The sequence below is a fragment of the Carassius auratus genome, unplaced genomic scaffold (genome assembly GCF_003368295.1).
Source record: "Carassius auratus strain Wakin unplaced genomic scaffold, ASM336829v1 scaf_tig00216553, whole genome shotgun sequence".
Taxonomy (NCBI): Eukaryota; Metazoa; Chordata; class Actinopteri; order Cypriniformes; family Cyprinidae; genus Carassius; species Carassius auratus.
In genome coordinates, this window is record NW_020528628.1 from 292,215 (window position 1) to 308,041 (window position 15,827).

Genomic DNA, 15,827 nt, shown 5'->3' on the forward strand with positions numbered 1-15,827 from the left:
AATGTATCCTTGTGTAACGGCTGACACAAAAGAGCGTATGCAGTGATTAATGACAAAAGTTTTATTTTGGGATGGAATAACCCTTTAAACTCAAATAATAAAATATTATTGATAATTCTAAATAATTACTTTTCTCCCCAACAGTAATTATAAATGACTTCTTTTCCTGCCTGCATTTAATTTACAAATAAAATAACATAAAAATATTCAATTAAATTATTTTAAATTTGTATGATTTTCAGCATATTATTTGTACAAGTGAATTTAACTCCACTAACTTATAGATGCAAAAGAGTGCTATAATAATAAAGTAATAGTGCTTATCAATGAAAGTGTGGGCAGCAGATACTCCAGTTAGTACCTTGTGCAAATGCTCCAGGGCCAGGATAATTTCTCCCACATAGATCCTCACCTCATCCTCTGAGAAATGATCTCTCTGATACAGGTGAGTAAACATCTCTCCTCCACTCACATAGTCTACCGAAACAAACACACAAACTTTCCAAAAACACCAATTTACTAAAAGACAAACAGCTAGAGCTAAATAATGGCATGACCAGTGTCTAACATTATGGTGTATAAGTCAGTTTACATCACAGTAATGGTAAATATCACAACATAGTTAATTTTGCTGAACCCAAAAAAAAAAAAAAAAAATTTTACCCAATTTTATAGTAATGTCATAGGCATAACCAACAATAGCATTTTAAATATTCAAATTTTTATTTTGAACAGGTATTAATATGATTCATAACAAATAAATAATAAGTATTGTAGCTTGCTATTTTAGTATAATTTATATACTATTATGATTATTCATATTTCAAATTTTTGAATATTTAAGCTTCTATTTTTATATGTTCAGTTTCAATAAAAAAAAAAAATCATTTTTGTAAATGTGTGCTTTTGGAATTTTTATTAGTATTTGCTCTTTTTTATATTACTATTTAAGTTGAGCTTATTTCAGTTTTAGTTTTATTTTAGTTCTAGTTTTTTTTTTCTTTTTTTTTTTTTTACTTAAACTTATTACATTTATTTACCAAGGAAGCATTCCCAATTTACTACATTTATTTTAATTCCTAAATTTATTTTATCTTAGCGTGGCTTTCAATAAACAAAAAAAGTGATATCTTATTTACACAAAAGTATTTGAGATGCAGCAGTAAACTAAAATCGGCAGAGATGTGTACAATGAAAGGCAAAATGTTCTGCATGATTTGTTTTTTTTTTTAAATCATGCCACAGATTTACCACGGTTTATTAGAAATACTACTAGTTAGCCTTAGGGATGTAATGGTACGTGTATTCGTACCAGTGCACGTGTGTACCGAATGAAGGAAAGCAATATTTTGGGCGCGGAACAAGTACATTTAAGTACATTTTCGTGTTTCCAAACGAACATTCACACTGGGACCAGGAGTAGCGTGTGAGCATCAAGCAGGAGCGTCGCGTGAACAGCAGAGTAGCAGTGCAAACGGGGGTTTTGGCGTCCGTTCTAGTTTTGCTGTGCTGCTCACACTCAATTAAAGTGCACAGAATAAGCATGTCTCTAAAAGAGTTTTTAACAACAAAGCCAATGTCTAGTGTTTTAACAATTATGCCAGAAAAGAAAATTAAGTATAACAAATATGTATTTACCCATTTAAACTTTTTAATTTATCGTTCTGGGTGAAAGTATGGTGTATTGTTATAAAAACAAATGTTGAAAGAATTATACCCATTGTTTGAAATGGTTATACTGTCTGCCGAACACGCTTTGCAGCCGCTGCTGTGGTGCTGTACTTATACGCTTCCAGTGTGAATACTCGCGAGAATGTAGCAGAAATGACTCGAACCAGACACATTAAAGAGTCGATCAGGGCTGTGGCTGAAACATGAGCTGAATTCCTCAGTAAGGCAACAGGAAGTCATAAAACATTCTGTGCCACAAGTACCAAGCAAGATAACCAACCAACCAACGCTTTCACAGAACAGCTTTCAACATTAACATCACTAGAACAATTATTGACAATTTCAATTCGGAGAAGAGATTTGTCAAATTTGTTGTTCGTAATCGATAAGCAATGAGAATGGCAAATAAATAAATAAATAAAATAAAAAAAGAGATGAAAATGTTAGGGAAGGACATTTGGGAAGAGATCCAGACAGAACAAATCTCCTGCTTGGAAGGGAGAGTAGATGCACACAAATTTTAACATGCACATGCCATAAAACAGTTCTCAGTTCTCTTTCACATCTAAATGAGGAAATGCACACAAAATTATGTCAAGTTGTCAGTTTTGATGAGTATTCACATAAAAACACACCTGGTTATGTTTAAATGGCTCTCCAGTATATTTAATCGGTGCAGTAAGTTTTAAAGGGGCAGCAGCCTAATTTTGTTGCCTGTATTCTTACCAGTAATTAATCAACAAAAAAAGAGAGAAAATCATTCACTTCTTTTTTTTTTATACTGAATTAATAAGGATTAATCTAGGGAGTCAAAATAACGCTGTATATATATATGCAAAAAAATTACGTTTTGCAAAAGAAAATAAAGTTTTGCAAATGAAAATTTAAGTATTGAGGAAAATAAATTTGCTTTTTGCAAACAAAAATTAAGAATCTTAATCAGATATGGCCTTGGGTCTGGGGTATCATAAATCATTTGTTTATCTTACCAAGCATGTGGTTCTTGCCTCACAGGGTCTAATTTTGGACATGATTCCTATAACATGATTATGATATATTTTACAAATAAATGATTGTCAGGACAATATCAAGCAAGAAAATTCGATTATATCAATACTAGACATGACTATGTATCCTATAGTAATCAAAAGACATACACAATAAGTGATTATACATGATAGTCAAATGTGTGGGTTACACATAAATGAATATGGAGTTAAGCAATGGAACGATTCATTTAGAAGTCTTTTTGAGTTCATTCTGGTCCATATATAATGTATAAAAAGCAGTTATGCTTATGTTATGGTTATCTTGCTTGGTTCTTGTGGCACTAGAACTGTATTACTTTTTCTTGAGGAGTTCGGCTCTCGTTTCAATGCACACAGCTCTGATAGACTCTTTGATTTGTCTGGTTCGACTCATTTCTGCTACAAAAGCGTGGGGGTTGAATCTGTACCTGAAACCTGTGGCAAGACGATGCATTTATGTAAGAAAAACATCCATATTTAAAATGTAACTAAATGTTGTATGCAGAAGCAGTTCAGGTCGGATGACACAGGATGTAGACATAGCCAATGCGCCAGTGAGAAGTGATGAACGCAGTAGCAGGGAGGAGATCAAAATCCAAGTCACAAATCAAAAGCATAAAATGAGGATTTGCTTTTCTTTGCTAAAGTAAGGAAACTTTGCTTCCTTTGATCCTGTAAACAATCTTGCAAGACTAGCATATTCCAGGGGTTAATGAAACTTTTTTGTTGATTTAATTTCTAATTACATTTTGTGTTATTCTTCAGGTGACTGTAAGTCACATTTGTTTATTATCACAATTTATTTATGTATTTATGTTTATACTTAGTATGATATTGTAAAGTTTAGCTTGATTCAATAGAGCCAAACAAAACAGGTGTGAATACACCCTTAGTTTGGTTGAGAGTGAAAGCTGTGCTCATCTCATACCATTGGAAGTTTTTTTTTGTTTTTTATTGTAGGACAATTTTTTTCAGCAGCCAAACACTACAGTGAACTTAAGCACTACGCATACGTTCTACGTCTGGGGTGCCCAAACTCATTCCTGGAGGGCTGGTGTCCTGCAGAGTTTAGCTCCAACCCCAATCAGACACACCTGAACTAATCAAGCTTACTAGGCACAATAGAAACTTTGCGGCAAGTGTGTGGAGCCAAGTTGGATCTAAACTCTGCAGGACACTGGCCCTCCAGGACTGAGTTTGGACACCCCTGTCCAATGTCATCTGCCCAGAACGGCTTGCACATATGACAGTCATCGGAAGTAAGAGAAGAGTGCCTATAACATTTCAAATAAGGATTTTTTTTTTTCTTATAAAGATGCATCAATTAGCTACAGGAGGCCTTCATTCACCCCCCAGAACCGTGTGAGGCATGTTTTATTATGGATGGATACGCTTTATTGCACATATTTTGGACTGTTGAACAAAAACACCTGCCCACTGCCTTTTCAGAGCTTGGGAGAGCCAGGACAATTTTTTATAAAACTCAGATTGGATTCATCTGAAAGAAGGCTATATACACATAGGATGCCTTGAGGGTGAGTAAATCATGGGCTAATTTTCATTTTGGGGTGAACTAACCGTTTAATGTATATAAATAAATATGTCTGCTATAAATAAATGTCTGGCTGTTGAATACAAGTTCAAATAATATATATAACCATTTGTTTTTTCATTGAAAAGAGGACCATATTCTTGTTTCTTTATGAGAAGTGGTTTTATTTAATTTTGAGATAAAGACGTTATGTGTCACAGTAGTTAAATCTGGGTCTATATTCCATATTCAAACCTTAATATCATTGATATGTTTTCTCAGAGAACATATGAGTTTGGAAATGTTAGAAAATAATAAATGCATCACGCTGTAACAAGAACCCATCTAATTTTAGACAACTAAATCTACTGTAGATTTAGTCGACTAAAGTTTTATGATGTATAGCTGACTAAAACTAGACTAAAACAATTCAGATTACTAAAATATGGATGGAACTAAATGGCATTTTAGTCCAAAGACTAAAATTAGTTTTAGTTTTGACTACAACTAAATCAAAATTTTAGTTTTGACTAAAATTCAATCAAAATTTGCTGTCGAAATTAACATTGCTGCTGGATGATTGCACGCCAGTCCTACTTGAAACACAACTATGATATAGATGCCATCCATAAAACAGCACGCACAAGAGAATCAGGATGACGTCTGTATCCTGTGCTTACCTAGTATGAGATGCAGTTTGGTTTGCGTCTGAAAGGCGTAATGGAGGGTGACCAGAAAGGGTGACTGGCGGATGTGCTCCAGTACCTGCCGCTCTGTTCTAGTGTGCTCAGCAGTCTTTGCCTTCTGAACAATGGCTGCTTTCTTCAGAACCTACAGGGAAAGAGATCATAAAATAATTTCATTAAGAAACATTATTTTGAGAAATAGCAAAAAAAAATAATTTAACTTCAAACTCTCTCTTTGTTTTGATTTTATTAGCCCAATAGTAAATATTGGAGTTTGCTATTCGAAGAATCAGGGCACAATGGCAAATTTATGTTTTAAAAAAATCCACAGTTCTTCATATTAAAGGGGTCTTGTGATGCTTTTTTAATAGATAATTATTTTGTGCATTTGGTGTACCAGAATATGTTGGTATGCTTTAATGTTCAAAAAAACACATTATTTTTCAAATACTGTACATTATTGTAGGTCCTCTACGCCCCGCCTATCTAAAACGCATCGTTTTCTCCCTTTTTCTGACAAACGCAGTCTGCTCTGATTGGCCAACTGACCCAGTGCATTGTGTTTGGCCGAACACCACAAGCACTCACCAGAAATGTAACACCCCTTTCCATAATCGCAATCTTACAAAATAAATGTAAAGACAGTGAATAATGTCCTTAGTTTTTCCATCAGTTCAAGCCCGATAGAGGAACAGCTCCCATAGCTATTCTCAGAAAGAACAGTGATGAAGCTCCTATGTCTCCTATGCCACGGACAGTTAAGACAGCTGACTCCTCTTTGTCACCCTCTCTCTCGTCGCAAAACTCCGCATTTGAACAGTCAATAGCAAATACTTAAACTAATAACAAAACAGTATCTGATTCAGAAGATTCAGAAGAGCCAGATTGTCCATAGCAAAGTCAGAATTACCTCCTTTCCTAGGTTCACAAAACGGTCATCCATAAAATGTGTTGCTGTCCTGTTGTAAGTAATCTAAAAGATTCCTAAATGCATCTACTTTCGGAAGGCCAAATAAAGTGCTTTTGCGTTCGCCTAGAGCATCTCCCTAACATGGCTGCTTCATCACTAACTGCGGTTACTGAAACCATGCCTTCTTTCTTTGCGTGAACATTTTGGAGGCATTAAACAAACATTTACACATAGTGATGTAGAGATGTGGGGGCATGTTAGAACGAGCTGTTTTAGGGAGGCATGGCAGTCTTAACTTTGATAAAGAATATCTCTTTGGATTTGAGACTTTAGTCTTTGGAACTTTACAGATCTTCTTTATGCACCAAGTTATGCTTGTAACACTACAAAGAGAAAGGAACATTTTTAATTGCATCATATGACCCCTTTAACCACACACCTTTAAAAAGGTTAGTTCACCCAAAAGGGAAGTTTCTCAAACAAATTTCAGGAGGAACATGCACGGATAATTAACACGGCCAGTTCATCATTAGCAATTACATAGTTTACCAATCAGCTCAAGAGGAAAACGCCTATAAATAATCAAGTAAGTCCTTCCTTCGCTATCTCTCGATTTCCAGAATTTACGCATCGAAACGCCGCAGCATGTCTGAGACCGAATCATCCTCTGATGATGAGGACACCTTTCACGACGCAGCTCCGCATGCGTCCACAGCCGAAGTTCGGGACACCAACGCCCCGCAAGACGCTCCTACTGAGCCAGCGGCTGCACCGCGGGGTCGCAGATCTTCCCACATTACCACCGCTCAAACCTCCAGACGTAGGGATTCCACTTCACCTTCCAGGCGTCAGCCACCGTCACCAGCATCCTCTCATGCCTCAGCTCTCTCCTCCACTCCAGCCACGGAGAAATGGACACTGACAAGTCTACGCCAGGCACTCTCAAACGCCGGCATCACCGTTCCTCGCCGGCTACAAGCCCTCTATGTATCCCTCCAGGCGAGGGCGCAACCGCCAATATCCACTCCTCCATCTAAAGCCAAAGACAAAACAAATCGGGGCCGCTATGCTCCTTATTCCCAGCCCGATCCAACGGCAAAACCTTCAAGGACGGAGTCCCGTTCATCAGGCCGAAACAAAAGGCCTCCGGCAAGCCGGGGCCAAACGTCAGATGCAGCACAAAGACCTTCGATCCTCCGAACGTCGGCCAGCAGATCCTCCAGACGACACACAGGCGCACGCCTGCACAAGCCGCCAAGATAGCGCGAGCACGCCTCTGCTATCAGCGCAGTCTTACTCCCAGTCCCAGTGTTTTCCCACCCTTAATCCTCTCCCCTACCCATGGCCCCCAGCCCCGCCATCCAGCTCTAGGGCGAGGCCGCCTCAGCAAATGGCAAAAGCCCCAACATCCACCATTCCCTCGCTTTTTGATAACATGTTCCTCGCCTCCACTCATGGCACAGACTCCAGCACCCATTATTACCCCTCTCTTTCCTGGGCTCTCTTCCCGTGCAGGTCCCGCAACCGTTCCAAGAGCGAGCCGGCTTCCGCAGGTGGTTCCGTCAGCTGTTACTCCTTCCTCCATCTCTTATGCCTGTTCATCCTTCTCCCTGTCCTCAGCTAAGCTCCTACCCATGCCACTAAACGCCCCAGCCTTGGACCTTACACCCGTCTCCAGTAACATTCGGAGCCAAATTCTCTCAGGTGCGGATATAGATCTTTTTTCTCTCCTGTCTCCTATTTTGCCCGCATCCTCCGACCGCCAAATTGTCTGCGGCGAGTTCTCACTCACTCTAAAAAACACCGCTCACATTCAGTCCCGTATTCTTTCATTTCCCGAATTCGCCATCGCCTTCAATCGCTACTCCGAAGTAATCTGTTCCTCTTTTTCACAAAGGAGATGCGAGCTCAGCGACTATCTCACAATAATCACCGAGCTCGCGTTATCATACAGGGGTTCCCATTTCTACACCTACCATAAATTATTCTCGGCAAAATGCCTCATCCGAGTGTCTCAGTGGAATCAGTGTCCTTATTGGGGAGCTTTGGACACTGAACTTCACAATCGGGTATTTTTAGGCTGCAATAATATCACATGCGCAGTATGCCGATCCATCGCACACTCCTCTATAACATGCCCTTTTGTCAACCCATCCATTCCTCCCTGTGCCGAACCATCCCAGCCCAAGTCCACCAGCTATGTACCAAATTTCCCAACCAATCGTTCCCTCCCCAATTCGTCTAATCGCCGCCCCCCCCTTCTTTCTCTGATAGGCAACTCTGCATCAGCTTCAATGCCAGCAGGTGCTCAAGACAACGCTGCCGGTTCATGCATATTTGCGACTTTTGCGGCGGCGTTCACGCCCGCTTGATTTGTCCTGTACAAAAAAATGTCAATAAAAATGAAAAACAATACTTATCGACTCCTGTAAATATTTTTCGCCTATCTTCCAAATTGCTCCATCACCCCAACCCAGATTTTTCTAACTATCTACTGTCGGGCCTTTCACACAGTTTTCATCCCGGGGTCGAAAGTCTCCCCTCCCAAAGCCTCATATGCCCCAATATTCAGTCCGCTCTCATGGAACCCGAAACAGTTGACCTGTTAATTAAGAAAGAAATAGACGCTGATTTCATGACCGGCCCTTTTTCAGTTCCCCCCTTCAACATCTTCCGCGTCAGCCCCATAGACGTAGCAACCAGAAAATGCTCTGGTAAAAAACGCCTCATCATCGATCTTTCTTCCCCACATAATTCCCCGCTCCCGAGCATTAACAGTCTCATTCCACTCGATGAATTTTCTCTTCACTACCACTACATCGACCAAGCCATCACTATGATCAAAGACGCAGGACGCGGCGCTTGGATGGCCAAAGTCGACATCACCTCTGCGTTTAAAGTGATGCCCATCCACCCAGATTTTTGCCACTTATTTGGCGTCTATGGAGAAATAAATTTTACTTTTCCGTCCGCCTCACGTTCGGCTGCAGAAGCAGCCCAAAGATTTTCGACATGTTGTCAGAAGTAATTTGCTGGATCCTTTCCAACAATTACGCCGTACCCAATTTAATTCACCTCTTAGACGATTTCTTAATCATATCACTGCCTGACTCCATCCCAGCAGCAAACCTTATGACAACTCAAAAGGTTTTTGCAGAGCTCGGGATTCCCCTCGCACAGGAAAAAAACGTCAGGTCCAAGCACTTCCATCACATTTTTGGGAATCAACCTAGATTCACAAAAATGTCAAGCTTCTCTACCCCAGGAAAAAATCGACAGAACCATTCTGGTGGCTTCCACTCTATTAGCAAATCCAAATTGCTCCAAACGTGAGCTGCTATCCATTCTCGGTCATCTAAATTTCGCGATGCGCATAATCCCTCAAGGCCGCCCTTTCGTCTCTCACCTCCTCTCTCTCGCGTCCTCCGTTCACGAGCTAGAGGACCGATTATTCATAACCAATCCATGCCGCGACGAGCTCAGTTTGTGGATATCCTTCCTTAATCAATGGAACGGATTATCTTTCTTTTACAGTGATTTGGTTTCATCCCCAACCGACATCCAATTATTTACCGACGCCGCCCCCTCCACCGGTTTCGGAGGATTCGCAGGCGGAACCATTCCCAACCCCAGTGCCTCCTTATTCAGAGCTAATATTCCTCTGAATCATCTTCTGAGACCCCTTCTTGAAACTTCAAGAAATTCTATTCTCCTAGCCATTTCCCCCAGTACCCTGCAGTCATACTTCACAGCATGGAAATGCTTTAAAGAATTCCACTCCGCCTATAATCTACTATTCCCTGATTTTTCCCTACTTTCCATCACCTCATTTATATCACACCTCAACATTAACAAAACCCTCCAAGTCAGCTCCATCAAAAGCTATCTAAGTGGAATCCAATTTTTCCATAAACTCATATTTTGTTCACCCTCACCCTAAATTGCCAATTCACAGACCTCCCTTCTCATCAAAGGCATTCAAAGAGCCCATCCCACGCGCCCAGACTCCAGGCAGCCCATAACCTTTGAAATCCTGACTAAATGCATTTCTATGCTTCGCAAAGGTTACCATTCCATCCACACTGCTCGAACGCTAGATGCCATGTTTATCCTAGCCTTCTTTGGCTTTCTCAGATGCTCAGAGCTCACTACCACTTCCAGCTTTAAACCAAATATCCACCCCACCATTTCTGATGTAGCAGTCCTGGACAATGATGCCATGTCATTTCATATAAAGCGAAGTAAAACAGATCAGACCATGAAGGGCTACTTTATCTATATTTTTAACCTTCAATCACCTATTCTCCAATACCAAACTCTCCTAGCCTTCCTCCAGCTCAGGAAAGCCCAAGCTAAATCCCTTTCCGACCCTCTTTTCACAAATGACTGTAGCCGCCCTGTCTCCCGTTTTTGGTTCCAAAAACACTTAAAATCTGTCTTACGTCTGTCCGGCATCTCATCTGACGATTTCTCCAGCCATTCCTTCAGAATCGGTGCAGCCACCACAGTGGCTCAAAATGGCCTTTCCCAACATCAGATCCAAACACTCGGTCGCTGGTCATCAGAAGCTTTTAAGAGCTACATCCGATCAGACCACTTAAATCTCAAGAAAGCCCACCAAACCCTCATCAGCCACCCGTTTTTTCCCTAGCCATCTCCATTTCCCATTCCAACAGCACCCTGCTCCTTCAGGAGCCATTATATATCTCCCCCACTGCTACAGCAGTATCAGCTCCCGCAGGAGCCTTTACGTATCTCCTCACTGCCGCAGCAGTGTCAGATCCCGCAGGAGCCTTTACGCATCTCCTCACTGCCGCAGCAGTATCAGCTCCCGCAGGAGCCTTTACGTATATCCTCACTACCGCAGCATTATCAGCTCCCGCAGGAGCCGTTACGTATCTCCTCACTACCGCAGCAGTGTCAGCTCCCGCAGGAGCCTTTACGTATTTCCTCACTGCCACAGCAGCAGCATCTCCCACAGGAGCCTTCAAAAAAAAAAAAAAAACAGACTGTTTTGTCTTTGGCTGTAGATGGAGGAGTGGATATTGGCGGTGGCGCCCTCGCCTGGAGGGATACGTAGAGGGCTTGTAACTCCACCATGTTTAGCCGGCGAGGAACGGTGATGCCGGCGTTTGAGAGTGCCTGGCCTGCCTGGGCTGGGCCGGCCTCCGAGCTCAGACCCCTCTCCCCGGAACTCTCTCCCCGGACAGCACGCCAAATACGCTTAAACCTTTATTTAATTATGAGTAAATGTGAACTCGTGAAATGAAAATGTGTCCATGTTTTACTCACCCTCAAGCATCCTAGGTGTATGTGACCTTCTTCTTTCAGAGGTTTCAAATCGGAGTTATATTAAAAATTGTTCTTCCAAGCCTTTCAATTGGGTAAGCGGGGTGGGGTGTTTGTTGTCAACAGTTCAGAAGATGTAAAATAAAGTGCGCTCATGTGTAATAAAATGACCCTCACATGTCTCCGGGAGTGAAAAAAGGCCAACTGTAGTGAATCCATATGTTTTGTAAGATAAATATCCAGATTTTAAATGTAATAAACACTTTTGCACTTAAAGGGTTCCCACATCTGCTGACTGTGGGACGCAGAAGACTTGCAGGCATAAGATGTATGCGTCGCGTGCACGCCTCTGGGAAATGTAGGAGCAGATGTTTTTCTTTACAAATCCTCGTTTTGTGCTTCTAATTCGTGACCTGCATTTTGCTTTGTTCTCTCTCCACACTCATCACTAACCGTGCAGCAATGACATACTAAGACATCCATCTTCCGTGTCCCACAGTCAGCAGAAGTGAGGAAAAACAAGTGTTTATTAAGTTTGAAATCTGGATATTTATCATACAAAAGCGCATGAATTCGGTACAGTGGGTCTTTAATCACCCAGCGGAGCTGTGTGGGGAATGTTTTATGACAGACGTGCGCATTTTATTTCACATTGAAAACAAACACCCCATTTACCCATTGAAAGGTTTGGTAGAGCAAGGTCAATTTTCAATGTAAGACCGATTGGATTCGTCTTAAAGAAGAAAGTCACTAACCCTTTAAGTGCATATTTTTGTTTTTACTAACTAAAGGACAAGCAAATATTAAAGTGTGATAAGAAATGGCGCAAACCTTCATGGCATAGAGTTTGCCTTTATCGTGGCCACTGATTTTTCTGACCAGGAACACTTTCCCGTAAGCTGATAAAGAGAGGGAAAAACAGAGATGTAGCTATTTAAAGAGACAACTCAACCAAGCAGCATGAGTAATTTCAGTGCTTAAAGCACTTAAACTATGTTTCAAACAACCCAAAGAGCCACACATGCAAACCAGCATATGAAAATCTTAATTGCAATTACATATGCTTAGTAAACCAGATACTTTTTTTTTGTATTATTATGAATTGCAAAAGTATACAATTATTACTCAAATGATTCTTGTAATTTCATATGTTGTTAATAAGTCAACATTAAACATACACAAACTGTTTGAGCATAAATAGGGGTGGCACGGTTCAGTTTGTTTCACAGTTTTAGAGTCACGGTTTTCGGTACATGCTATGTTTATGAAAAACTATACTTTCTAATAAAAAAAAGAAGAAGAATATTCTATCCAACTAAAACCAACAGCACAAATAAATACAATAGAGTAAAGATACAAACAATAAACAGTGATTTTCCTTTTTTTAGGAAGGTATAGTATACGTTTTTAGGTACAGAAATTGAATAAATAATCAAATGTAAAACAGCATTGCATAATGGACTGTATAAATTAAAGATTATTCTTTATTAAAGTTATAAAAGCTTTTTAATCAAGAGCAGTGAAAGTTTTCTTTGTTGTTGCTGTTCGATTAATATAAAGACTGTCACTTTAAGAGAATGCACTGATACAGCAGGCCTACGTTCAGTTTTACATGCTAATCATATTACAGATGCTTTGTCAGATTTAATTTGAACCGCGGTCCCAGCGCGTGCCGAACCGTGTGGGGTGAACCGAACGGTACAGGTTTTTTTCAGCGAACCATGCCACCCCTAGCATAAACTAGGTCTGATTACAGCTGTCTGGTGTCTCTAGTGGTCTAGCTGATTATTACCCTGAAAAACTGAAAAGTGTACAGCCCATTTTTCAGAGAAATTGTGGACTGTAATCTCATAAAGGTGTTCTTGTTTACCTCGAAATGTCAACAAGGTCAATGGGAAAAATGTGCTAGATCTACTACTTGCTTTCTGAATCAGGCAAGTATAAATATTTCCAATGACCTTTACGGGATGGATGGACAAAACAAATAAAGACAGACTGTAGCATGCAACAGAAATACTTTTGTAAGTTCAAAGCAGTGCTCTCACCTCCAGTGCCAAGCACTTTGAGAAGTTCAAAGTTCTGCATGCCAACTTTCTCAGTGTATCCTGTGAGGTTTGCTGAGAGGGGATAAACAGTGAATATACACAACAACAACAAAAATCATACTCTCAACCACTTAAATCCACACACACACACACACACACACACACACACACACACACACACACACACGAGTTCATTACTACTTCAAATACATATGATATAGTACACAGTACATGCCGATGCAATAGACATTTGCGCAACCCCAAATATATATTTTCCAGTTCCATCTAATATTAGAGATATTAGAAAAGAAAGGGTGCAATATTTTTTTTCTTCTAAAACCAAGCACAGAAAAAGAAATTGGTTTACACTGGAAAAATAATCTGACTGATATGTATCATTAAAAACAGATATGGCGACTTGAAACAAATATGGTACCACTCGCAGCTAAATAAACCAACAGTTTTGTTTAATGCAATCTGTTAATTGCAAAGTTTCTCAGAAGGAAACTGACAAAAATTGTGACAAAACGTACCATATTATTACAATGTTTTTATGGGTATTATTTGAAATACCAAGTAATAGGAAAATGATAATAATAATATCATACCAAGATAATTGATGCCATACCAATTCTTTTTTTAAATATCCACAGTACTTAAGAGTAAAAAGAGCCAAATATGAGAAATATTACGCTCACAACACACCATTGCACAGCATGATTTTGAAGTACCTTTAAGTTCCATTTAAATATCATGGTACATGATTAAATGTAATAAATTAATTAAATAAATTAATTAATAATTAAATGTCATGATACAAATCAAAATACATATGAGCATAACCAAGACCTAGTACGACCACTTTTGTAAAGAAAACAAAACACACCAGGTGAAATCTTTCAGTCAACTAACTTACCATTAGTGATCTCGTGTTTAACGGTGCAAACTTTACGGCGGGTTTCTTGGTCGGAGTCCTCGCCACTACCACTACTTTCCCCTGACATGATGTGTCTGATTTCTAGAGTATTTGATCAGTAAAGTGATTTTGACAGCCTGCTTTTCCAATGTACAAACATCTAGATTATGTACGTTACAGGAAATTTCAACACACTGATTTCTTTTATAAAGCGAAATTTTACACGTTATGACATGGAGAATGACATGTTTTTGTTTTTGTTATTATCTCAGCTCACAAATCCCTTTGACATCCTGCTGTGAACACTAATCTTCGCACACGACCTAGATATTAATCTCCACTTTTGATAGACGAGCGAACAAACCATACACTTTAATACCTTTCAAAACAAAACGGCGATATATGGTATTTTAACACTACAGCTAACATTAATTGTTCATGATGTGGGCCATAAATGGCTGTTATTTCCGTATTTCCAACTTCGATTCAACTGTGAGGTAGTCCGCAACTGCAGTGAAGATCGCAGTTCATCAAGTGCGACTGTTCACATTTGAGCTGATCTCGTTACCACTATATTGCAAAAAAATAAAATAAAAATAAAATAAAACATTTAAAGCGAGCTATACCCTGGTAGCGTACGGGCTAACTATCAACCATGACAGATCACGTTAAAAATGTCCCTAACAGCGGATTCATTTATGCTGACCAGGCGTGTTTTAGTCCTTTGCTCCTTCCTTCCGGGTGTAGTTGTACGTTACCTGACTCGCGTTAAAATATGCGTTTCTTTTGGAAAGGAAAAGGAAAGGAAAATTTAACGATAAATGCCTGGAAGAAAGTGTAGTAAGGATAATTTCAGCTACGGAAGCCGAAGTAGTGCTGTTCGAACAGCGAACCAACCGAGTTTTGAACTGGTTCTTTGTGTTGATTTGAGAGAATCGATTCGCTTTTTAAAGCGCTCGAATTGTGGACTTGGTTGTGTTCATTTTGATTTGTTTCAGTAGAATTAAAAGTTCGAACGAACCGACTCGTTAAAATGATTCTGACTTCGATAGAAAGCCGAAGTGCCGCTATTGGAATCAGTTTCAGAGTACATCATACGTATGATACGTATGATTGGGTAGGTTGGTTCTCTGTGTAGGTGGCGAAAGAGAAAAGCTGGTGCAATCCAACTTGACAACAAAGGACAGCCTCTCCCACTAACGACAGCAGGGCTTTTGTCTTGCACATCCTTTTTAGATCTCACGTTGTATCTGTGTACTTTCTATGTCATATGTAAGGTCGTTTTGAGCTGTTATCGTTTAATTATCGATTAAACGAGTTATGAGATAACATATAACAACAACAATACGGGGCACCATCTAACACTTTTTGACTTTCTGAGCTTGTCTAAATCATTTTATCTGGATAAGTTTCAGAATTGCAGTGTATTGCAATTTTCTAAATACATAATGTATCAAATTCCTTATTAAACTGCTGTTTTCCTGCAGGGATGGGCAGTATTTAAAATACATGTATTTTAAATAGTATTTTGTATTTAAATACCCTAGAGAAAAGTCTAATGTATTTTGTATTCAAATAATTTTAATCTTAGTAATTTTAGTTTTTAGTATTTTTGTAAACTTGTCGATGCAGTTGAATAAAGAGGTTGACAAAAAGTATTTTTTTGTATTTTGAACCTACAAAAAATACTAAGATTAAAAGTATTTAAACATTAATTAATTATAATGTATTAATATTAACTCCTTCACTAG

The 15,827-nt window shown here is 39.4% G+C and overlaps 1 protein-coding gene across 4 annotated transcripts in view; it reads right to left on the bottom strand.

The window, feature by feature from the left end:
* The window catches only part of LOC113098406 (ribosomal protein S6 kinase alpha-4-like), an 82,438-nt gene extending 67,462 nt beyond the window's left edge, over positions 1-14,976 (bottom strand). Inside the window, exons 1-6 of one of the 4 annotated variants that reach the window (XM_026263460.1) lie at positions 14,783-14,976; positions 14,077-14,178; positions 13,161-13,232; positions 11,947-12,014; positions 4,911-5,061; positions 362-477 (exon numbers count right to left, since the gene is read on the bottom strand). In XM_026263460.1, coding sequence (XP_026119245.1) covers positions 362-477; positions 4,911-5,061; positions 11,947-12,014; positions 13,161-13,232; positions 14,077-14,164 — 495 coding nt within the window. In that variant the 5' untranslated portion in view covers positions 14,165-14,178; positions 14,783-14,976. Of the gene's footprint in view, positions 1-361; positions 478-4,910; positions 5,062-11,946; positions 12,015-13,160; positions 13,233-14,076 lie in introns of all 4 variants that reach the window. The other 3 variants (XM_026263461.1, XM_026263459.1, XM_026263462.1) reach the window with 3 other exon arrangements.
* Positions 14,977-15,827: the final 851 nt, after the last annotated feature.